Source organism: Panicum virgatum, chromosome 4K (assembly GCF_016808335.1).
Source record: "Panicum virgatum strain AP13 chromosome 4K, P.virgatum_v5, whole genome shotgun sequence".
Lineage (NCBI taxonomy): Eukaryota > Viridiplantae > Streptophyta > Magnoliopsida > Poales > Poaceae > Panicum > Panicum virgatum.
The window spans coordinates 40,634,615-40,658,897 of record NC_053139.1 but is presented as its reverse complement, the minus strand read 5'-3'; the positions used below and the strand labels follow the sequence as shown (position 1 = coordinate 40,658,897).

Below are 24,283 nucleotides of genomic sequence, written 5' to 3'. Positions count from 1 at the left end.
AGTACTACTCGCCATCAAAAACGCTTCAGTACGAGTAATACCAAGGTAAAAGTAAGAACAATACTGCCCTGATCGCAAGAAGCGATCAGGGCAGCATGGCACTTACTTGGATGAAACCCTAGGGTTAGGGATGGCGATGCGCCGAGAGTTGTTGTTTGCGAGTCGTGATGACGCTCTCTTCATGAATAACAAAGGGTACATATTTATAGTCCGGAGACTTGGGAAACAATCTAAACTAATCTTGTCCCGATTGGACTCTATCTCTAATCTTAAACTAAATCTAAGGATACACGGCCAATGTGGCCCAAACGCTCACGCAGGAGCCGATTTACAAGCCTTCCTCATCTTTTGCTTTAAGCCCATCTTGATTTCGGCCCATAGATTAACCCTGTTAATTTATGGCGATAACAGCGGTACACTCTATGAGTGTCGCCTTGTTGTGAAAAAAATGCAGAGTAAAATCTAAATTGTATGGATGCTACGTGAACTTGTTCGACTGTGCCATCTCGATCTTCAAACTTTTAAAACTTACATTCTAATTCTCAAACGCTAATCGTGCTATATATATGGATCCAAATCTTCACAACTTCCATTAAATTAATCGTCCAAGTGGCATGTTGACTCGGCAATGACATGGATCTTTAATTAATTTATTTTTATTGGACATGGATCTTTCAGTGAATAATGATTCTAATCACTACAACCTCCCGGACCCCCATAGTAGAACATGTTATTCGTAAACGGGCTCAGTTGATAACAGTTCTTATGGGTCACATCGGCATGAACACCACCGGGCCACGGAGGGGGAGCGTAGCCTTGGCCATCACCGCTAACATACTGGACATCTTGATATGTTGCAGAATTTGCTCCTGGCCACTTGCCATTCCCCATTGGGGGGCTGGAATCTCCTGAAAAAGATCCCGTGTAGCCTCCCCAAGTTATTATATTTGCATGGTCTGCCAAACTGGTGAAGATATTCTTTGGCCAAAATCCCACGGGAGCAAGGTTCTGACCATCATGACCAAAGTATAACCACCAATCTCCATCATCCTTTTTCTGCAAAATAAGTCGAAGCATTCCGATTCTTATATGAGATGAACTCCACAAGAAAATACTACGTCTCTGGTTCAAGTTCAATATCATACAGGGGTTGTTTGATTGTTTCCGACGTGATTGAAGCTCTATGCTGTCCCTCAATCATTATTACTAGCTAGTTATTAAGCCAGTCTACTAGTAGTAGTTAATCTTCTCATAAATAATTTTTAACTTTCTCACGAAATTATTGTTTCACCAGTTGTAAAGCAACATAAATACTCCCTCCATTTTTAATATATGTTTAAAAACGGTGGGAGTAGTATTTGCATGATGAGATTTAGTATCTTGCTGACATAGTAGGCATTCGCTTCTAATTTGTACCTTGAATATCTTGATTGATATCTTACTTTGCCCCTCCAAACTATCTCCTGGGGTAATTGGTGCATAGTTAACTGGCACGAATCCATCACATTTTAAGTCAATACACCCGGTTGATCTGTATCCATCGGCCTGGTTATGATAAAGTGGGAAAAAAAATCAAGTCCCCATATATTTTAGCCTTGAGAGGCTAAAGATCAGAAAGCGCAAATACAAAATAAATTATCTTGTTGCCATGAGTGAGTACATACTGTCCATGTTATAGTAAAATGAGTTTTGCTGTCACCGTAGAATGATGGCTGAATCTACATGAAGCAAAAATGTGCTTCAATACTCCATAAAAACTTCAAGTGTACATTGTATAACAGCATCTAAAGGATTTTGTTGACTTACTGCCCATCCAGCATGCACAGCATTAGTATATTCCGGATGGCCCTTTTGGAAATTCCAAACCTTAACAGTAGCCAATATATTTTGCCCCTTCTTGATGGCCGGGAATTCATGAACACTTAAAGTTGCCATGGTACCGTATACTACGGAATCATCGCCAGTTGATTGGTAAATTGCATGCTGCCAAGAGAGAGCAAAACAATCAGTAGCAAGATTTTAAAAAGGTTGCCATGGTACCATATACTAAGGATGGGCTTGAACAAATGTAAACATGCACGGATAGATCGCTCTTTGGATATATGGAGCTCACTACTGCTGGACAAGAGATAGAAGAGATTATGGGCTTACAATATACTAATTTAAAATGTTTATAACAAAATCTGAAGTCAATATATAATTTTTGTAAAAAAATCAATTAAACTAAGATAAATCAAATTCATTTCCCTTGTCATCCATATAGATCTGGTTTTGCTGGGAAAGATTGTCTGGGAAGATCAATTCATCGAGCCGTAAGGAACACATCCCTATACACATTAGTTGATTAAGATAAATCGAAGTCATTTCACCATGTGTCTACTTACATGGAATATATATGCTGAACTGTCGGATGCTTCTTCTTTGATCGGCACCGAGCTCCCATTAGATGATACCTCTTCTTTGAATAGCATGTCCATGCAAAGGTGCGGGTTCTTGCCGCACAATGATGTTGTAGCAACTCCTTTCAAACAGAAGACAGAGAGTAGCATAACAAACTGGACGAATCTCCACATTTTTCCCACAAGAAGTGTAAATACTTCAAACAATACCTCGCCCTCCTTCACTAGAGATATGATGGGAGAAGTTCGTTCCAGCACTTTATATAGATGAAATATTGGTGCTTGAATATTTTAATTAATATTATTGTAAATTTGGATACGATGCATCAATCACAGGTAGCAATTGATAATTCTGATGAACCAATATAATCCAAAGCAATTAATATTATTGTAAATTTGGATACGATGCATCAATCACAGGCAGCAATTGATAATTCTAATCAACGAATCCAAAGCAATTAATATTATTGTAAATTTGGATACGATGCATCATCAATCACAGGTAGCAATTGATAATTCTGATCAACCAATCCAAAGCAATTAATATTAGTGTAAATTTGGATACGATGCATCAATCACCAGTAGCAATTGATAATTCTCTAATAGATACATATGCATGGCTAAAGGATTGCATTCTCCTGAATTAATGCATATAAGTAATTATTCCTATAAATTTGAATACGGTATATTATCCTTTTAATGAAACGCGTGCTAAGGCACTTTCTAAAAATATGATATATTATATTGTGGATATATACTGTGCACTAAATGAAATAAACTAGTATTGTTCTAAGAGATAGATATAGGGAAATTGGTGTTTCTACCCCGACTCTGAAAAGTTAACTGTGATTTTACGCCCACTTTCAGCAACTTTGTGATTTTACCCCTGTTTTACAAAAATAAAGACTCTGTTTGCCCCTTCTTTCAACTCTGTTATTAGTTGGATCTCGAATAAATGAATTAAAAAAGAGAGAGAGAAAATCCCTTGGTAATAGGGTGGAAAGACATTGGTACCCCTTATCCGGTTCACCCCCTCCGTAGCCTCTCCCGAGCCCCCAACTTCCTCCCTCTTTCCCAGTCTCCAGTTTCCCCTTCTTTCTAGCTCTCATGGCGGCGCCTGGCAGGGGTGGCAGCGGGGCAGGTAACGTTTGACGTGTCCAAGTGGCGTTGGTAGCTCTAGGCGGTTCCAGAGGAGGGCGCTAGGGCCGGCACGGGCAGATCCATGCCAAGGGCGCGCAGGCGGATCTATGCTAGGGGCGCACGAGCCTAGCCAGTGATGGCACGGGCGCAGGCGTGCTGCCCGGCTAGCGTGGCCGCCGAGCACGCGACCCGGCCTGGGGCTTGCGGTCGCCTGGGAAACAGGAAGAGGAAGGGGAAGTGCAAGTGCGGCAGGGACAGAAGGTGCTGGATCATGAAGGGAAAGGGGAAGGGCGAGTGCAAGAGCCAGTGAAACGGGAACATGGATGCTAGATCAGGAAGGAGAAGGGCAACGGGGAGGGTGTAAGGAACATGGCTCGATTAGGCCATTGTTTGTGATTTTGATGATTGTGTGGCAACATAATCAATGGGACTAACAAGTTTATGAGATCATATTTGTAGGATTTTGAGGTCCCATGGGTGTAATCCAATGTGTCCAAATGACTGCTGCGACGATTTGAATGAGTTCTGCATACAATAGAGGCACCGGTTAAATCGCTACCCTTGCAGCGGTTAAACCGACGGCGGTGTGTCGGTGCATTGGACCATGCAGGTGAAAGCCAAGTGTTGGCATGCTTTGGATCTCTGGTCAACAGGATCAATTTCAGGGAAGTGTGTGACCTAGTCCAATCTATTTGCTTTGGCAAAATGGGGAATCAGTATGAAGCTTAATGTGACACCCTAGGTGTCTGCACAGTAGAACTGCATTTATTTTATGCATCATGTGCTTAATTTGTTTGAACAAGGGTCTTATTTTAAAAATATAAGGCTAATTGTGTAAATATGATTTGATGCAAGGACCTTTCTATAATTTAATTTGAATAAGATGGGTGAATATTGCTTTTGTGGAGAGTTTCTTTGTAAAATTCAGTGTGATCATTAAATGGCAGGAAATTTTACTTTTTAGTCTAAAATTAAGGTGAATTTGCTTTGGAAAAGACAAAAGTCCATTAAATTCAAAATCCTTTCTATGTTTTCAAAATAACTCTTTAACCTTTGGTCAAATCAATTTTTGTACAACACCAAAGTTGTAGATCTTGAAAAATTGAACAACTTTCATGTTGGGCACTTTTTCATTTGAGCCCTAGTTTAGGTGTTATTTTTGTTTTACAGTAGGACCCCTAAACTTTTCTGAAATTGCAAACAAATCCAGCTGTCATCTTCCTCCTCTCTCCCTCTCTGCTTCCTCTGCCGCCGGCGCAGAGCGGCGCCGCCGCCGCTCAGGGAGGCCGGGAGGCCACCTCCTGCTGCCCACCGCCACACGCGGCACCCCCGCAACCCCGTGGCCCCACTCCCACCCGCGCTGGAGCCCTCCTCCCCTCGCCACGCTGCCCCAGTCGTGCTCCGCGGCCGCCACCTCGCCGCAGCCGTGGCAAGCTCGCGGAAGAGCCCCGGCTCCCCTTCTCTCACGCGCTTCAGCACCAGGGGCACTCCCTCATCCCAATCCCCTCACTCTCTCGCTAGTTTCCCGCCCTAAACCCCTAGAACGCCGCCACCGCCCACCCGAACGCCGGCGAGCTCGAGCTCACCGTCGCCCCGCTCCTCCACGGCCGCTCCGCCTGCGCAGACCCCACCCCTAGCTCCACCTCACTCTCGCGCAGCTCCCAGACCAGGCCATCCCACCCCTTCGCCGCTGGAAAGCCGCCGTCGTGGCGCAGAGCCGCCGGCGGCCATCCTCCTCCGTGGACCCACCTCCTCCGGCCATCTCCCGTCGAACCAAGCACACCTATAGGTGCGGTTTAGCCCCCTCCTGCTTTTCCCCACCCTAGCCCTCGCCGCCGGCGACCCATCTCGCCGGAATCGGCGGTCAAACCCCTCCCTCTGCTCTGACTCCGGCCAAGGGCCTATCTGTTAGGATTAAAAAACTTCCAGGGGTTAAACTAAGAAATGTACGTGAACTCTAGAATTCAAATCAGTGAACTTTGAAAATGCCTAGAAATTCATAGAAAAATCAGAAAATACAAATCAAGATATTTTGGAATCCTTGTTACAAAACCTACAAGTTTTGTTACTTACACATCTTCAGTTCTGGTCTGCATGTTAATCCAAGAAAAAGAATAGAATAAATAGGCTTTAATTGTTCTAGGAGTTGTACTCAGTAACTTCATGTGGTTTTTTTTCTAGAATGTGTATTGAAGTGTTACTAGGACTTGGTAAAATTTTTAACCCTTTTTGACATCATTAACTAGGTCAAAATTTCAAGATTCCTAAATCTACTAGTTTTGCTAATGTATTTATGCTGGTAGAAATATTAAAGTTCTGAGTGTGAAACTTTTTTCGTCAATGCATGACACCAAAACCTTGCAGTTGCACAAATTTGAGAAATTTTAGATCTATTTAGCTATATTTTTTATTTCATGCTTGTTAAGTAGGCTTTAATTATAATAAATAGCTTCCTTGTTTAGAAAAATATGATAATATTTTTGGAACTCTATTTTGGTCATATATTCATGTCTGTAAAATTTAGAATCCAGAAACGTTATATAACTTTCTGTACTAATTAGTTTTACCATATGTGGTCTAAATTTGTCAAAATTATTATTTCTGTTTTATGACTGGATAAATTAGGAAACATTTAAAGGACGTTCATAAGCATATGAATCCTGTTCTGAGAAATTTTTAGCTTCATAAGTGTTGTAGTTTGTTATGTAGAATTTAATCTTGTTCTAGGTGCTGTCTGAATAAATATTTTATTCTGAATAATTGGCTGAATGAAATGGTATGAAATTTACAGGATAGATTGTTCTCTGTACTTCCTATTTGAAGTAATTTTTCTAAATTTAAATGCTAGTTGTGTACTGAGTTACTTAATTCTTAGCAAACCATGATTTAAATGCTATGTGAACTAACTAAAACTTACTTTGTGAAGATAATTAAGTTGTCTTGTGAGGTTAATCATGTTGTTTTGTGTAGTAAGACATGTTAAATAACTACTCTATAAACGATTGCCTACATGCTAAGTTATGCTTGCTAATTTGTAGATTGCACCTTTATCGCGAAGTGTGTATGATTGTAATATCGTTTCTTGCATCACATATAGATACGACTGTTCTAGCTGACGGGACATACGAGCTGATCCCGTAGTCCAAAGGAGGTGATCAAGAAGTACAGGTGAACGCCGCTACACTGACTGAAGACCCGGACCAAAGTCCGAAAGAGCCCAAGGCTGATCTAGCTAGTGACTACCGCGAAGGCAAGCCCCGGACATAAACCCAGTATTTCAAATTATGCACTTTATATACTACTTACTTGTGCATTTACAGTTCTTAGGATTTGAATGGAAACCCTAGATGCATGATCCTAGGAACCTATGTACTGAACACTAGATTCGAGTTCGAGTAATTGCTATGCTTATAGGACCGGTAAAAGTCAAGTGATTGCCTGTCACTCGTGAGCTAATAGGAGTTGATTGTTTACTTTCTACAATCACTATAAGGACGTCGGACGGGGTCATGTTCGATATCATGACCTTGGGTGAGACCCCGTCTGTGTTGATCAATTCTGCTAAGGTCGCGGTGTGTGGTAGCGGTGATTAAGTGTTTGAACGTACTAGCCACATGCCGTAAATATGGTACGCGGTAAGCCTAGTAGCTGATCGGACCGGTGAGTGGATATACCTTTCACTCTCTCTTAGAGATAGGTTTTTATTTATGTTTATGTTGCGCAACACCACGGGTGCAGGGAGGAAGTTGCTGCTCTGTAGTCGGGGAGAGTGACCCTATCCACAAGCCGGAATGAAAGGTCAACGGTTGTTTAGGAACGACCCGACGGTGTTCCAAACGTGTGTGTTAGGTTTATCTTGCAAGGTTGGAAATCCGATTCGAATCGTCCGTCTCTCGCGGATATTGAGACTACTTGATCCTTTTGCCACACAGAGTAATAAGAGTAATGTTATTATGATCAATCTTGATGTTTGACTAAAGTTCTACCATGTTTGATTAGAATTAGTTGCTTACATAGAATGGTTAATCAACTAGAATATTGAAAGCTAAAATGTGAAATTAAGGACCTACTCTTTATTGTTTTTCAGCAAAAGGAAAACCAGAGCCTTACAGAACCCTGCATAGTCTAGCTAAGTGGACTAAGTATATCCATTGACGGTTAAGTCTTGCTGAGTATTAGTATACTCAGCCTTGTTGTCGAATCATGTTTCAGGTATGAGTTTTGAGGACCAGACCGCTAGTCTGACTTGGCCCTGCTCTTTTCCCCCTGGCTGGTCCGTAGAGTGGGATCCGTCTCCGGCTGGCAATGACCCCGACGAGTGATACCTTGCTTGGGCTAGCTTGGTGTCCTTTTGCGACGTGTTGTAGCCGTCGTGTTTTCTTTCCGCTGCTTAAACTCTGAACTTTAAACTTATGTCTTGTATAATGTTTTACTGAGTTTGGACCTGTAATAATACTTTGAACTTGTTGTAATAACTACTATGCCTGTGTTGTAAGATATATGGTTGTAATATCTCTGGACTCGCCTTCGTGCGGGATATGCTTGTTCGATCTGAGATCCGGTGGTTGTATCGGGACGTTACCCGACAAACCAAGAATTGTTCCGTTTAAAGTGCGTTTGAGTCGGAGTTGCCTTTATGGTGATGGCCAGCGCACTTGAGCCGGAATAATTCAGGTAGTTCTGCCACACTTAAGCAGCTAGTTTTCAATCATGGGCTTCCACATTGTTAGGTTTCAAGGTACCATCAATGACTTGTTACCGTGTTCCACGGCCAGACACTGATCCTGCCATCCCAGACGATCAAGTCTATCTAGCTAGTTCCGTCCCAGAGAATGTGAAAAACAGATTAAGTAGAAAATGAAACTATGGTCTCATCTTTACATAATCTTGATTCGCCGGAAATGTTGGTTCATCTGGATATATGATGCGCCTGTTCATCAGGCTAACTGGCCGGCGAAGCAATTTGAGTAATTGCACCATTTTGAGTTCCAAGGCCGACTCCTATCTTTATACTATCGGTTACAAAGCCTATACACTAAGCATTATCTTTAACATGAGTAACCATATAGTTTCCTGTGATGACCTTAATTACAATAGGAGCATTCTCATCATCATACAGGAAGTGCTAGAGATCGTCATAGTCATGGGCGACAGGATTGGAGCAAAATTAACTCAGTGTCAGCTGCAAAATGTCCATCCATCAACTATGCTCGCTCAGACAAATAGTTGATCATGCCGATGCCGGACGAGAAAGAGCCGCCGCAGGCTGCGCGCGCGGTACGTTCACCGAAGCCGATGAGGGCCCAGGCGCCCAGTTGCCGACCCCGGCGCGTCAGTAGGCAGCGGAGTAAGCAACGCAACGCAAACTTGACACGCGAGGCTGGGAGGAAGGCGAGACTGATCGGGCGGTCTGTTGGGGATTGGGCCTTCGGGAAATCTCCCGAAGGTTAATTCCGGCCTCCAAAACATCTCCTAATCTGCCTGTAGGGCCCCGATGCCTGGGTGATAAGTGCGCCCAAAGGATGATTGGCGCCTTCTAGGAACCTGCGAAGTGTCGAGGAGATCACCTTCGGGGGACCGAAGGTGACAAATCATCACTCAGGAGCACAAGCCTGAAGACCAGAACCTGCGAAGCGTAGAGGAGATCACCTTGGGGTGACCGAAGGTGACAAATCATCAATCAGGAGCACAAGCTCGAAGACCAGAGCCTGCGAAGCAGCGAGGTGGTCACCTTTGGGGGACCGAAGGCGACAACTCATCACTCAAGAGCACAAGCTTGAAGACCAGAGCCTGCGAAGGATCTCAACACCCGAAGGTTGTTAAATGAAGAGTGCAACCCGGACGAAGGTCTTTAGAACCTTCGTCGGGAGGAGGCGTGCATGTAGAACATGAATGCGTGAGAAGGTCAGATTTGTACACCTCTCACCCTGTAAATTTACCCAGAAACCGTCTGTAAATGAGCTGTACATAAGTTGGAGGGGGCAATTTGGGAATATTTGACCGAGGCCTAGGGGTATAAATAGCCCCCTCTCTCCACAGTGTAGGGGGTTGAATTTTCTGGTTATTACTGTAGAATTAAGTGTCTACTTTCATTGCCATTTTCATACTGTTCATGCTCCCTGTTTGGGCATATAAGAAACAAAGATCCCAACAGCGGCGCCCACCGTTCCAGCTCGAAAAACAATCTTCGATGGCCCCAGCAAAGAGGAAAACCCCAGCCGGCACCACTAGCAACTCCACTCAGCCTGGCCCTGTCCTCGACGGCTCTCCACCGCAGCACGAAGAAGCCAACACACGAATTGAAGACATCACCACCGAAGCTGGTCTTCATGGAGATCCGGTTGAAGACAGGGAAGACACCGAAGCTCATCAAACCCAATCCGCGGAGCTCACAGAAGCAGCACTCCAGCTCAAGGCCCTTGAAATGAGAAAAAGAAACATCCAAGCTCAGCTCGCCACCAAAAAGAGGGCACTGGACCAGGCAAATAAGCTAGCCGAGGCCAGGCGCAAACTAGTAGAAATGGAGGCAGAAGTTGAGAATCTGCAGAGGATATACCAAGAAATGCCCGAAGGTTCTGCCCAACAAGAAAACCGCGTCATCCACCAGACAACCTTCGCTCACAATGAAGACCGAAGGCCACCACCGGTCAACCTCCCACTTGACCCGACCTCGCCACTCTCAGTCGCTCTGCAGCAAACTTTATGGCCGCTCGGCTACAAGCCCACACAGCTCCCCAAGTATAATGCTACAACTGATCCAACCCAGTTCCTCATGGCCTACGAAGCAACCATTGCTTCGGCCGGAGGTGACAACTCAACCATGGCCAAGTCCTTCGTCATGGCTTGTGAAGGTTCTGTGGCCAACTGATACTCATACCTTCCCCAATAATCAATCAATAACTGGCACCAGCTGAAAGGAAGGCTCATCCAGGACTTCTAGGGTTTCAGAAGGCTAAATACTAACACTGTGAAAGACTTCAAGTCCCACAGCATGACCGCGAGTCTCTCTATGACTATTTCCGGAGGTTCGTTCAGAAGAAGGCTCAAATCCCAAACTTCTCAGAGAAAGATGCAATTGAGAAATGCATCGAAGGTCTCTTGCCTGGCCAGCTTGCTTCTCATCTCACAAGAGAGCCCCCGAGGACCCTGGAGGAGCTCTATACAGAAGCAGAGAAGTACGCGAAGTCAGATGCCGGCCACCGCAGAAGGGTAGAGCAAAGAAGAATTATGCGTCAGACAGAAAAATACAATCAACAAACATGGCAGCAAGAGTAGCAGCAAGATGATGAGGAACAGTTAACCTTTGATCCCTTCATGATACCATCAGAGTCGGAACCTCAACACACAAATGACAAGCAATCTTCGTCCGGAGCACGGCGTAGAGATCGCGGCAGAGGAAGAGGCCGAGGTCGCGGACCTTCGCGTGGGCCCAAAAAATTCTTCTATCACTTCCACGAGTCTGACTCTGATCATAGAACAAACCAGTGCCCGGAGAAAAAGAAGACCCTTAAGAGAATGGAGTCCGAGAAAAAAGTCAAGCTAGTTGGGCATACTACATGGCCTCAGACTCCACAAACTCAACCTCAACAAATACAGTACACACAACCTCCGTTCGTTTCACCCCCCCATTTACACAGGCATACCGCCCACCCACATTCAACTACAACTACAATCACAACTGGCAGCCATAGCCAAACCCTCAAACGCAACCCAGTCAACCCACCACCCAAGCTCAGCCAACACAAGAGCAGCTACCACCACCCCCAATCCACCCACCAAAACAAGAAAACCAAGCCACAAATAGCCAGCAAGCGGCACTACCAACTTTCGGGATGATCATGCCCATCTCCGGAGGTTCACACTGGACTTCGAAAACAAGAGACAACGCAGAGACAACTTCAGACAAGTCCACTGCATCGTCTCCGAAGGTCTAACCAAGAGAACCCAGTGGTCACACTCTCCAATCACCTTCTCCGAAGAAGATGTCAACCTCATCAGCTACCCACACACAGATGCTCTGGTCATCGAGGCAAACATTCAGAGCTGGAGGATTGGCAAGATACTAGTTGACACCGGCAGTTCTGCAGATATCATCTTTTCTGATACCTTCGACAAAATGGGCATTGATCGACGCCTACTTCAACCTTCGGATGTCCCTCTAATGGGATTCGGAGGAAAAAGAGTAAATGCCATTGGCAAGATATCACTCTCCGTGTCCTTCGGGGAGACGGCTAACGCAAGAACAGAACACATCACCTTTGATGTAGTAGAGATGCCTTACCCCTACCAAGCAATCCTAGGAAGGGGGGCCATCAACAAATTTGAAGCTATCGTTCATTAATTGTACTTGTGCATGAAGGTTCCAGCTCAAGCGGGGTCATCACCGTCCGAGGGGATCAGCAGCTTGCGAGAGATATAGAGCGGGGTTACACCCCAGGCCAGAAAAATGTCCACAACCTTCGGACTGAATCCAAGTCCGCTACCTTCGAAGAGCATCAGAGAGACAAAGAAAACACAACCTTCGAAGAAGACTACGAAGTTAAGAAGGTCCCTCTAGATGAGCACCTTCCTGACAAAATGGTAACCATCAATGCAACCCTCGAACCCGAGGAAGAAAAAGAGCTTCTCGAGTTCCTACGCAAGAATCAAGATATTTTTGCATGGTCCGCCAGTGACCTTCGAGGCGTCAGTAGAGATATCATTGAGCATCGCTTGGATATCAACCCAAACATCAAGCCAAAGAAGCAGAAGCTTCGCAAAATGGCAGATGAGAAAGTTGCGGCAGTCAAAGCCGAACTCCAGAGACTGTTAGATGCAAATGTTATTCGAGAAGTAAAGTACCCAACATGGCTGACAAACACCGTGACGGTTAAGAAGAAGAATGGCAAGTGGCGCATGTGCATCGATTTCACTGATCTCAATAAAGCCTGCTCGAAGCATGACTTCCCGCTGCCAAGAATCGACAGAGTCGATGATGATGAGGCAAACAGTCAACTGATGTCTCTGCTAGATTGTTTCTCCGGATACCATCAGATTTGGATGAGGAAAGAAGATGAAGAGAAAACAAGCTTCATAACCCCCTTCGGCACCTACTGCTTCGTAAGGATGCCCGAAGGATTAAAAAATGCAGGGCAGTCTTTTTCAAGAATGTCTTCGGTGGTCCTGGAGCACCAACTCAGAAGAAATGTCCTGGCTTATGTTGATGATATTGTACTAACCAGTTCAATAAGAGGTAACCATGTGACAGACCTGGCCGAAACCTTCGCAAGCCTAAGAAAAGCAGGATTGTCCTTGAACCCCAACAAGTGTATCTTTGGAGTTCACAAAGGAAAGGTGCTAGGATGCCTAGTATCCACCAAAGGCATCGAAGCAAATCCTGACAAAGTAAAAGCTCTCTGGAACATGGAGGAGCTCAAGTCCATCAGGGACGTATAGAAGCTCATAGGGCGGATACCAGCCCTAAACAGATTTATCCCTCGCTCTGCTGACCGAAGCCTACCATTCTTCAAGGTCCTTCGCAACGCAAACAAATTCGAGTGGGGCCTCAAGCAAAGCGAAGCCCTTCAGGCACTCAAAAAACACCTTCAAAACATGGTCAAAATGACCTCGCCTGACCCGAAGGGTATGTTGCTCCTGTACATCGCAGCATCCTACTCTGCTGTCAGTGCAGCGCTCGTGCTCGAGAGAGAAGTTGAGGGAAAGAAGAAGCAGCTACATGTCTACTTCATATCCGAAGCTCTTGCAGGCTTGAAGCTCCTGTACTCAGAGCTAGAGAAAATTGCATATGTAGTAGTCATGTCTGCTCGGAAGCTTCGACACTATTTCGAAGCTCACAAGATAATCGTAGTCACAGTTCAACCTCTACATGATTTGTTCAGTAACAGAGAGGCCTCAGTCAGAATTGCCAAATGGGCTTCGGAACTCTCTGAGTTTTACATAGACTTCGAGAGAAAAACAACCATCAAGTCACAAGTATTGGTAGACTTCATTGCCGATTGGACATCCCCAACCTTCAAGGAGGAACCTTCGACTGAAACCTGGATCATGCACTGCAACAGGGCCTGGTGCAACGAAGGAGCGGGTATTGCTGCAATCATAGAGTCTCCTTCGGGAGCAAAAACAAGATACGCAGCACGTCTAAGCTTCGGCAACCTCGAATCATCAACCAACAACACCACCAAATATGAAGCCTTGCTCCTGGGCCTTCACAAAATGAAAGCCCTTGGCCATCAAAACTTCATAGTCAGAACAAATTTGAAGGTTGTCAGAGACCACATTGAAAAAGACTCAGAAGCAAGAAAACCAGAGCTCATCGAGTACCTCGATGGCGTCAGAATGATGGAGAAATATTTCAAGGGCTTCGAAATCGTTCATATCCCAAGGCACATGAACGACGAAACTGACAAGCTGGCAAAGGCAGCATCAAGAAAGGAGCAATTACCTTCGGATGTATTCTTCAAAGAAATCACAGAACCTTCGGTCAAGCCGAAGAAAGAAAAACTGGTTTCAGTCATATCAGCTGAAGACTGGAGAACACCCATAATGGAATACCTTCGGGGAAACAGTGAACTAGCAAATGAGAAAAAAGAGAAAAAAAATGTTCCAAAGAGCAAGGGGCTACATAATCTCCGAGGGTGTGCTGTTCAAGTTAGGCGTCACCAACCCATGGCTAAAGTGCATCTCCATAGCCGAAGGCATTGAGCTCCTCAAGGAAATACACTCCGGGTTCTGTGGATCCCACATTGGCTTCAGACAACTCGTCTCCAAAGCCTTCAGGCAAGGACTTTTCTGGCCCACGGTGCCAAAGGACGCCCAGCACATAGTCAAGACATGCTAAGCATGCCAAATGTAGGGCCCGAAGTCCTCAAAACCTTCGGAGCCAACCCAGCTAATACCTCCGACCTGGCCCCTGCAAAGATAGGGAATTGACCTCGTGGGACCCTACCCATCGCTCAAGGCAATTACAAGTACGCAGCAGTTGTTGTCGAGTACTTCACCAAGTAGATCGAAGCCAAGCCCCTAATCAACATCATATCAGAAACAATTTGAAAATTCTTCCGGCAGAACATCATCTGCAGGTTCGGGGTCCCGCGAGAAATCACCGTTGATAATGGCAAACAGTTTGATTCAGAACTCTTCAGAGAGTTCTATTACAGTGTGGGCACGAAGGCAATCTTTGCTTCGGTTTACCACCCGCAATCTAATGGGGCCGTCGAAACAGCCAACGACATCATCTTCGGCAGCATCAAAAAATTCATGTTTGATCAGAAAAAGGGCAAATGGGCGGATGAACTATCGAAGGTCATCTGGTCCCACAACACTTCAGAATCAAGAACAATGAAGTTCACCCCATTCAGGCTACTCTATAGTGTCGAAGCAATGACACCAGAGGAGCTTAAAAACCGAAGCCTAAGGGTGACTCACCAAGTCGAGGCCATACCATCGAGCAACAAGGATCTTATGGAACTAAACATCCTTCAAGCTTCGGAGAACCTTGAGAAGTATCAACAAGAAACCACGAGGTGGAGATTCAAAAAAGTCATGAAAAAGAACATCACAGTCGGGGACTGAGTCCTAAAAAAAAGCCAAACACCGAAACCTCAGGCAAACTCCACTCAAAGTGAGAAGGGCCATTCCTAGTGACCAAAAGCAACAGGCCAGGGTCTTACCACCTGTCTGACGCCGAAGGCAACGAGCTGTAGCATCCATGGAATGCTGATAGCCTCAAGAAGTACTACATATGAGCATGTAAAAAGGCCGCATCACAAAACTATAAGCGATTGCGGATCTTCGTAGCTGTTTTCATTTCTTTTTATGTTGTAAAGGGCCGTACTCTTTTCCTTACAGTGGGAAACTCCACACCGGAGGTGAGGTTTTTAACGAGGCAGACCTGTTGTAAACTAATTTAATACAATAAATTTCCCCCAAGTAAAGTGTCACCTTCGCCTAAGCAGCCTAAACGGCAAGCTTCGGCCAGCATCTGTATGCTGCTTAAAACTATAAGTAAGCAAAGTATGTAGAATCCGCAAACTTTGCATACTTATCAAAATAAACGTCAAGGGACTTCGATCTTTCAAAAGGTCCGAACTAAAAAACCTTTGGCAAAAATAAAGGCAAAATAAGTGCTAAAATAAACGCCAAGGTGCTTCGACCTTTCAAAAGGTCCGAACAAAAAAACCTTCGGCGAAAATAAAGGCACAATAGGTGCTAGACAAACACCAAGGAGCTTTGACCTTTCAAAAGGTCCGAACCAAAAATCCTTCGGCACCAAAGGCACAATAAGTGCTAAACAAAAGCCAAGGGGCTTCGACCTTTCAAAAGGTCCGAAATAAAAAACCTTCGGCGAAAATAAAGGCACAATAGGTGCTAGACAAACGCCAAGGGGCTTCGACCTTTCAAAAGGTCCGAACCAAAAAAAAATTCGGCACCAAAGGCACAATAAGTGCTAAACAAAAGCCAAGGGGTTTCGACCTTTCAAAAGGTCCGAACCAAAAAACCTTCGACGAAAATAAAGTCACAATAAGTGCTAGACAAAAGCCAAGGGGCTTCGACCTTTTAAAAGGTCTGAACCAAAAACCTTCGGCGAAAATAAAGACACAACAAGTGCTAGACAAACGCCAAAAACCTTCGGCCTTTCAAAATGTCCAAAGCAGAAATCTACGGCCCTAAACGAAGAAACTCCTACCCCCGAAAGGTTCGAATCAAAAACACCCTCAAAAAATCGAAAGATGCATGCCAGAAAGGGGGGAGACGTTTTTCTCCTTGGACTCGGCACCCATCGTTCGAGACATGCAAAGCCAAACACAAGACCCCTCGTGACAATAGTGCGCAATAAAAAAGGGAGATGTTTTTTCTCCGAAACATAAAACTTTGCGCACACTGCCTCAACGGTGAACAACCCATCTATCGAGGGCCCACAAAAAAGACGGAATAATTCTCCGCCTAAACCACCCAAAGCAATGGTCCGCCAAGAAGGGGGGAGACGTTTTTCTCCAAAAAACACAACCCTAATGCACGTAACATTGTGTGCCAATAACTTGCTTCTCGAAGCACAAGGCCAGCACGCAACAAAAGACGGAGACATTTTTCTGAAAACACTGAAACGCACGACACCCGAAGCACCCTCAAAGGCTTCGGACGAAGAGTTTAGATGAGCCATGTGCTAGAAAGGGGGAGACTTTTTTCCCAACATTTCCCTCGCACACCACTTATCGAGTCCCAACTCTAATCACGACCCCGAAGGATACGGGAGACGTTTTTCCTTTGCGCACAACAAAGCATCTCCAAGGATGCATACACAAAGCACCTCGAAGGATGCACTTCGTAAAACCTCACGAAGGTAAAATTAAGTCACAATAACAAACACTAGATTACAATGAATCACGGCCGGACCAGTATAAGTATTCTGCCACGCTGCATCTGGGATGAGCAAGGCTGAAAGCCTCCCAGCTCATCAATACCATAGCGCTGTTCACATCCTGCAGCATGGAAATATTTACAAACAAAATCTAGTCTCCCCAAAATAAATCCCTACAAGCTAATCTTTAGACCTGAGCCCTCGACGATTTGTTCGCGTCGCGTCCCGAAGGAGGCCTACTGGCCTCGGGCGTCCCACCGCCCCCCGAAGGTTGATCAGGATTTAATTCCTGCACAAATAGCAAGGTTTTACCACAAGAAAGCAAAAAACCAAAAACACAGAGCCAGCTGAAAGAGAGCTTATCCCTGTCAAGGCAGCCGCGAGGGTCTGAACGGCGATCTTACCCGAAGGTTCCCAGAAACGCTCAAAATATGCAATCTTCACCTCCTGTATCTTGGCAACCTCCTCGGACCAACCCTCGTTGGGGACGTACTGAAAGTCCCCTTCGAGCTTACAGAGGTCGACGGCACCGGCGCGGAGAAGGTTCCCCACAAGTCCCTTGAAGGAGGCTGTAACACCTCTGGTGTTTAGAGGGTCATTACGTCCCTAAACAAGTTTAGTAAATTCTTGTTGAATCAAAATTCCGTCAAATTTTGGGCTTGACTCGGCTTGGTCTCTCGGCAGTGGAGCAGAGTGACGCGTGACACGGCGTGATCGACGCCGTGCCCATGTGCCGGCCATCCTAGGCGTCTGTGCCACCGCCGCCTCGTCGTACCTCATGACCTCATCCCATCCCTGGCGCCCAAGACCAACTTCGCTTCCTCCCCCGGCCTTCTTCCTCCTCGAGCAGAGCTCGAGCGAGCTCGCGCCGCTCGCCACCGCCGGCCGCAATCCGCCGCCTCCGCTCGAACCTCTCTCGATTCCTCGCGCCCTGAGCTCCCTCACCATCCCCTCCACCTTCCTCGACCCTCACCTGAGCTCTTCCCCGGCCGAGTGGGCCGAAAACCATAACCCTACCGTCGGCCGCCATTGGAGCCAATCCGAGCTCCGCCTCCCTCGCGTCAATCTGCTCCTCCGACCACCCTCCGCTCAAATCGACCCCAAGAACGGGTTCGTGGTGTGTCACTCGTCCTCCCCGAGCTCCTTCCCCTCCCCTTCTAGTGCCGCCGCCGGCAGAACGCCGCCGCGGGCGCCATGGCCGCCACTGCTCCCACCGCCGCACGCCGCGGGCAGAGCCCGCGCGGCTCAGGGCCGTGCCACCGCGCGCGCCAGCGCCGCCCGGACGAGCTAGTGCTTGCCCCGCCCCGCAGCGCCGCTCCCTGGCCCTGCGCTGGCCGGCGTGGCCGCGCCACCGCCGCGCCAACGCCGCCGCCTAGCTCCGCCCTGGGCTGCCCCGCGCGTGCCCCTACTCGGCCGCGGGCGTGCTGGGCCTTGCGTGCGAGGCCGCCGTGCTGCACCGCCGGCCGGCCGGCCCAAGCCGCCGCGCGCGCGCTCGGCGCACCGCCAACGGGCGTGGCCGGGGTAGGCCAAACAGAGCAGGGGAGGGGCGCCCCCCTTTTTCTCTCTCTAAGCCACTGCCGGGTGGGGCCCATGGGTCAGTGAGAGAGGGGGGATTAAGTGTAATTTTGTTTGTTTTCTTTATTGTGTATTTCGGCTGAAATTTCTTAATTGCAAAACAATTCATAGAAAAATCCTAAAAATGCAAAATAAATTTTGTTAGGTTTCTAAAATCAAGATCTACAGAAGAAAAAAAATACTTGTGCTTGAGCAATGTCACTTTTGCCCCAGCTAAAAATTCAGTTTGTGTTTAACCTAGTTTATTTAATACCAGTTGTTCTATTGCTCTAAAATTTATGAAAAATTCACAGTGGCTTACTCCTTACATGTGTAGTTCACTGAAAATTTTTCAGGATCATAGCCTATATGCATGTTTGTGGATCTTTTGTTGCTCAGTTTATTTTGCTAGGGCAAAAATAAATGTTTTCCTTTTTGCCATAAAAGTTTATAAATTTTTCTTGCATGTGATATCAATGTATTTTCATGCTAGTAAAGTTTTGTGATTAACTCATGTCGGCAAGTTGAGTTCCTGCGCGTGTTTCACTCCTAGCCGCAGTTTTCCTTTTTGTGCTGTCAAATAATCTTTCTTTCGGTGTTGTCATTTCATCTTGAGCACTTGTATCAATTCATTGCACCATTTTAATTCTTGCATGGCATCATTTTGATATGTTTAGACACCACGAGCGAAGCCGTCTACGAGTTGGTCGCTGAGCCGATCCAGGAGCCGCAAGCAGGGGAACCGCAAGCCGAAGCAGCCGTCGAGCCAGATCCAGAAGTCGCTAACCCCGCTGACTGGCAAGGCAAGCCCCGGTGCATAACCCTTAATTTCAGTATTCAATATTTGTTATATAATTATTGTGCATTTAAGTTTCTAGGAGTTGATTGGAACCTTAGATGCATGATCCTTGGGTTTCCTCAGTCACTCTACTAGTACAGGTCGTTAGTGCAATGCTTAATTAGGATTCAGTAGAAGACGAGTGATTCCTGTCACTCGCGAGATATAGGTTTTATTACTTATGAAAAGTTACTGGAGAACGAATCCATGAGAAGAAGAAAGGAAAAATGGAGACCGGGTGGAGATGGATTTGGTTATGGATATGGAATGGATGGAAAGTAAGCCTCCGCCTGTGTCGATTAAGGACCGTACCATTGTTGGCCGTGCTGACCGAGTTTGAACAGTACTAACCGCATGCCGGGAGTAGGAGGTAGTCGAAACCGGTAAGCTCAATACCATATGTGCACCGGTAGGCGGACTTGATACTGTCTTCACCAGTGGAGCTAGTATACAAACTCATGGCTGACCCTTCGTTGGTATCGGTGGGGCTAGCAGTCCCGGGTCACAGGGCAGTTCGACTATTCGGTGTGCATATGTGAAGGGTTGCCACGTAGGGTCCGACGGGGCCTATATGTGACGTGTGTGTTAGGTCCACCTTGCAAGGTTAAATCGGATCGATTCGCCGTCTCTCTCGGTTAAGAGAACTTTGGTCACTTCGTCACATCGTAGTAAAGAAGTGGAATGAGATTGAACTGAGAATGTTTGCTGTGGTACTCTGAAAAGATAATGTGCTTAACCAAGCGTGCTCTAGATGTTGGTGCAAACCTAGTTGGTATTTGTATAATAACCTTGAGCTAAAATACTGAAAGTAAGGATTCACTGTTAGTAGCTTTTCAGCAAAATAACTCCAGAGCCAAACAGCCTTGCATGTCTAGGAGTCGGCTAAGTATATACCAATAGTAGGGTAAGCCTTGATGAGTATTAGAATACTCAGGCTTGTTGTTGCCTTATATTTTAGCAGGATGTGTTCCGAAGGACTCTGAGGAGATCTGCACCTGGTGTATCGGTCAACCACTTCCTCCGGGTTGGTCGGTCGAGTGGGTCCCGTCTTCTCCATGAAGTTAGGGCAGGTGAGCCTCACATCAGTGGGCAAGATGTGAAGCTCGTCTTTGTCTGCGACGTTGGTTATCGTACTGTATTTTGAAGCTTGTTTTCAACTCTAAATTGCTTTCTACTGCATTTGAACTCTGAGGTTTGAATTGTAAATCTGTCTTGTAAACACTTGTTGTAGTTTAAGTTGGTGCTTCTGTTAAACTCGGGTTGTAAATGGCTTTGAACGCTTTTGTTGCCTGTAATCATCTTTGCTCGTCTTTTGGCGAGAGTTCCTGTGTAATCGATCCTGGTTAAAGCAGGCGGTCTGAGTGTACTGGTTGAGTGCAGTAATTCTGGTTTGAGTTTAAGTGTTAATTATTGCACTTGATTGGTATTATTTGGACTGTTCTGTGACAGCTGGCATCAGAGCTAATTGCACTGGGGGGTGATTACTGGCGTACTTAACTGTGTTGAGTAAACTTTGTTTTGCAAAAATTTCAGGTTTTCGAAAAGTTCACGTTAGATGCGCTAAGGAATAGAGTAGATAGTTCGTATGCCCTAATTATGTTCTATAAGTTAGGTGGCATCTAAGTATCTATTTTTATTTCAGCACTTCCAGCATTTACTTCTCGTTAAACCTTACTTTTATGCACAACTACTATTATGTAACGACGCACCAACGCTGAGGTAAGCAAGGTGACTATTCTGATAGTCCTTAGAATAGCCCACGTGTTTCATACGTGCGCGGGTCCCGTATGTTGAGCATACGAGGAGGTGATAAGGCTCAATTCAAACGAGCCTGTCGCTATCTGCCGCCTGATATGGAGTGCTGATTTCTTACCGTGTGATTGTGATCACGGCCATCTCGTAAGGACATGTTACAAGGTGAAGACTCGTTATGCAGTTGGTCATAACCGTGTACCTTGGGACACGTGTACCCTTGGGTGTCCCGTAAGGCGATTTGTACGGGAAGTGAATACGTTGCTTCAGTAATGTATGCAGCGCTGCCCATTCAGCGTGGAACATTTGGGTGCCATCTCTATAGTGGATGGTAATGTATGTGTGAATATGTGGGAAACTACATATGTGTTACCCGTGTGGCGTAGGACACATGGGGGCCGTTCGTGTGTGCTGGCACGAAGGGTCCAAAAATGGATATTTATATCTATCTCTTGTTGTCTTGGTTTGTTTGCAGGAACACTAACTACGTAAGCACGTTATGAATCCTTGATCGTAGGAATGACTAGTATATATAGGGAGAGTACGTAATTGTGCCACTAGTCGTCTTCGTATGCCATAATTGGTAATTGTTTGGGTGAGAACGATAGACCGTGCATGCATCTTGCATATTCAAGTTGGTTGGTTGCTTCGTGGTTAATATTTGTGCAACCTTAAGACTGTGACGTTATAGCTAGCCGAGTTACCAACCTGCTATTCAACCGATTACATGCGGCTTCAATTGAAGCAAACCATTTTGTTCTCTTGGTGAACCATATCGCGAAGGGAACGATTCATGCTGTGTGTTCATATTAATTATGCACATTCTTTACTTGCATGGATTAGTCCCAATAGCGGAATGGCTAACCAAGGGATGGTGCTTTTGCAGATGGGCAATAACAACGCTGCTAACCGTGGAAATGGGGGTCAAGGAGCACAGCCACCACCGTCTCCCTCCTTGACTCAGGCTATTGCGGCTCTTATCGCCGACCGCAATGAGCAGACCGAATTGTTGAGGCAACTAGTGCAAAGCATTGCTGGCAGAGGTCGACAAGCACCACCAGCAGAAACTGACTACGTCGGTTTTGTTGCCACCCAACCACCTCAGTTCCACAAGGCCGAAGATCCCCTTGAGGCAGATGCTTGGATTCGCACCATGGAGGACAAGTTTGGCATTCTTAATTGCACAGAAGTGGACAAGGCTGCCTTTGCAGCGCAACAGCTGAGAGGCCCGGCAAAGATATGGTGGGCTAGTCATTTAGCTATGCAACCAACAGAGAAACAGATTCCCTGGTCAGAATCTAGAGAGATTTTTAGGGCACACTATATTCCAGAAGGTTTCATAAAAGTGAAAGTGGAGGAGTTTCTAAATTTGAAACAAGAGAACAAATCGGTGATGGAGTATGCCAACATTTTCAATCATCTTGCACAATATGCTGCACATCACGTAGATACCGATGAAAAGAAGCAAGATTATTTCTAGAAAGGGTTAAATACCGAGTTACTCATGCGTTTAGCAGTGAGAACATTTACCAGCTACAGTGACTTGGTCAGTAAAGCTATCCTCCAAGAAGATGCAATGCTGAAGCATGAAAAGGCGAAAAAGAGGAAGAAATCACCTATTGGGTCTTCTGGGAATGTTGTGCAACGCCTACACCTGGGGTCCACTAGCTTTTTCCCAAACTCAACATCAACTACGACAGGGGATTCCTGAACTTGTGGCTCCTCCACAGTTGGAGCAAAAGAAACCCGTATTGCAGCATGTTTTTCACTCCCACCCTGATCCGTGCAAGCATCACCTAGCCGAGGGTGGCCATCACTCGGAGAATATCTGTTACACTCCACCCAAGCCGAGAAAAGGCTCTAGCAATACAAATAAGAAAAAGAAGGTGTCGTATATTAAGGATGGTTGTGTGAGTTACACCACTTGTGAGGACGTGCCAGAAGGGGAACACGTGATGGCGGATATATTTTCCCTCAATGATCATCCAATTAGGGTTCAATTCGACTCTGGTGCTTTGCATACATTTCTTAGTAAGGCTTGTGCAGATAGGCATGGATTGAAAATTGATTGCATGAATACTTCATATAAAATTCAATCCCCAGGTGGTCAAATAATCACAAACCAAATGGCAAGAAAGGTACCAATCAATTTGGCTGGGAGAATCTTTCCGACCAATTTTATCATTCTCCCACATCAAGGGATTGATATCATATTGGGTATGAATTGGATGAAGGCGCATGGAGTGGTGTTGGATACTCAGGCGCATGCTGTTCATATCAATTCACGTGCACATGGTTCTACGGTGTTACCTTTGACCAAGTACAAGGCACACAATACAACCATAAATAAATTGGAGGGTAAAAGCTTAGAGGAGATACCTGTAGTGTGCGATTATTCAGATGTCTTTCCAGAGGATTTACATGGACTGCCACCTGATCGGGACGTTGAGTTTGTTATTGAACTCCAACCGGGTACAGCACCTATCTCTAGAAGGCCATATCGGATGCCACCGAATGAATTGGCAGAACTGAAGGTACAATTGCAAGATCTACTGAATAAGGGTTTCATCTGTCCAAGCTCATCACCGTGGGGATGCCCAGCTTTATTTGTGAAAAAGAAAGAACAAAGTTTGAGGTTATGTGTTGATTACCGGCCTCTAAATGCGGTTACCATCAAGAATAAATACCCATTGCCTCGCATTGACATTCTCTTTGATTAGTTAGCCGGAGCTAAGGTATTTTCTAAGATAGATCTTCGATCAGGTTATCACCAAATAAAGATCATATCTCAGGACATTCCAAAGACTGCTTTCTCTACTCGCTATGGTTTATTTGAGTACCTAGTCATGTCTTTTGGATTGACTAATGTTCCAGCTTACTTCATGTATCTTATGAATTCGGTCTTCATGCCTGAGTTGGACAAGTTTATTGTGGTATTCATTGATGACATCCTGATATACTCCAAGAATGAAGAAGAGCACGCCAAGCACCTTCATATTGTTCTTCAACGTCTACGAGAACACAAGCTATATGCAAAATTCAGCAAATGTGAATTTTGGCTTAAAGAAGTTCCTTTCTTAGGCCATGTCGTATCTGCAGAGGGTATTTCAGTTGATCTAGGAAAAGTTCAGGATGTGTTGGATTGGGAGGCTCCGATATCAGTTAAGGAAATTCGCAGCTTTCTGGGATTAGCTGGGTATTATAGTTGATTCATCCCAGAGTTTTCAAAAATTGCTAAGCCTA

General features: G+C 45.6%; 1 protein-coding gene across 1 annotated transcript; it reads right to left on the bottom strand.

Moving 5' to 3' along the window:
* Positions 1 to 690: 690 nt before the first annotated feature.
* LOC120705225 lies at positions 691 to 1,706 on the bottom strand (the record flags this gene model as incomplete). Its single annotated transcript, XM_039989693.1, has 3 exons — positions 691 to 1,056; positions 1,417 to 1,545; positions 1,665 to 1,706. Coding segments are annotated over 3 exons (537 nt in total), but the record flags the coding sequence as incomplete, so codon positions are not given.
* Between the last annotated feature and the right edge of the window lie 22,577 nt (positions 1,707 to 24,283).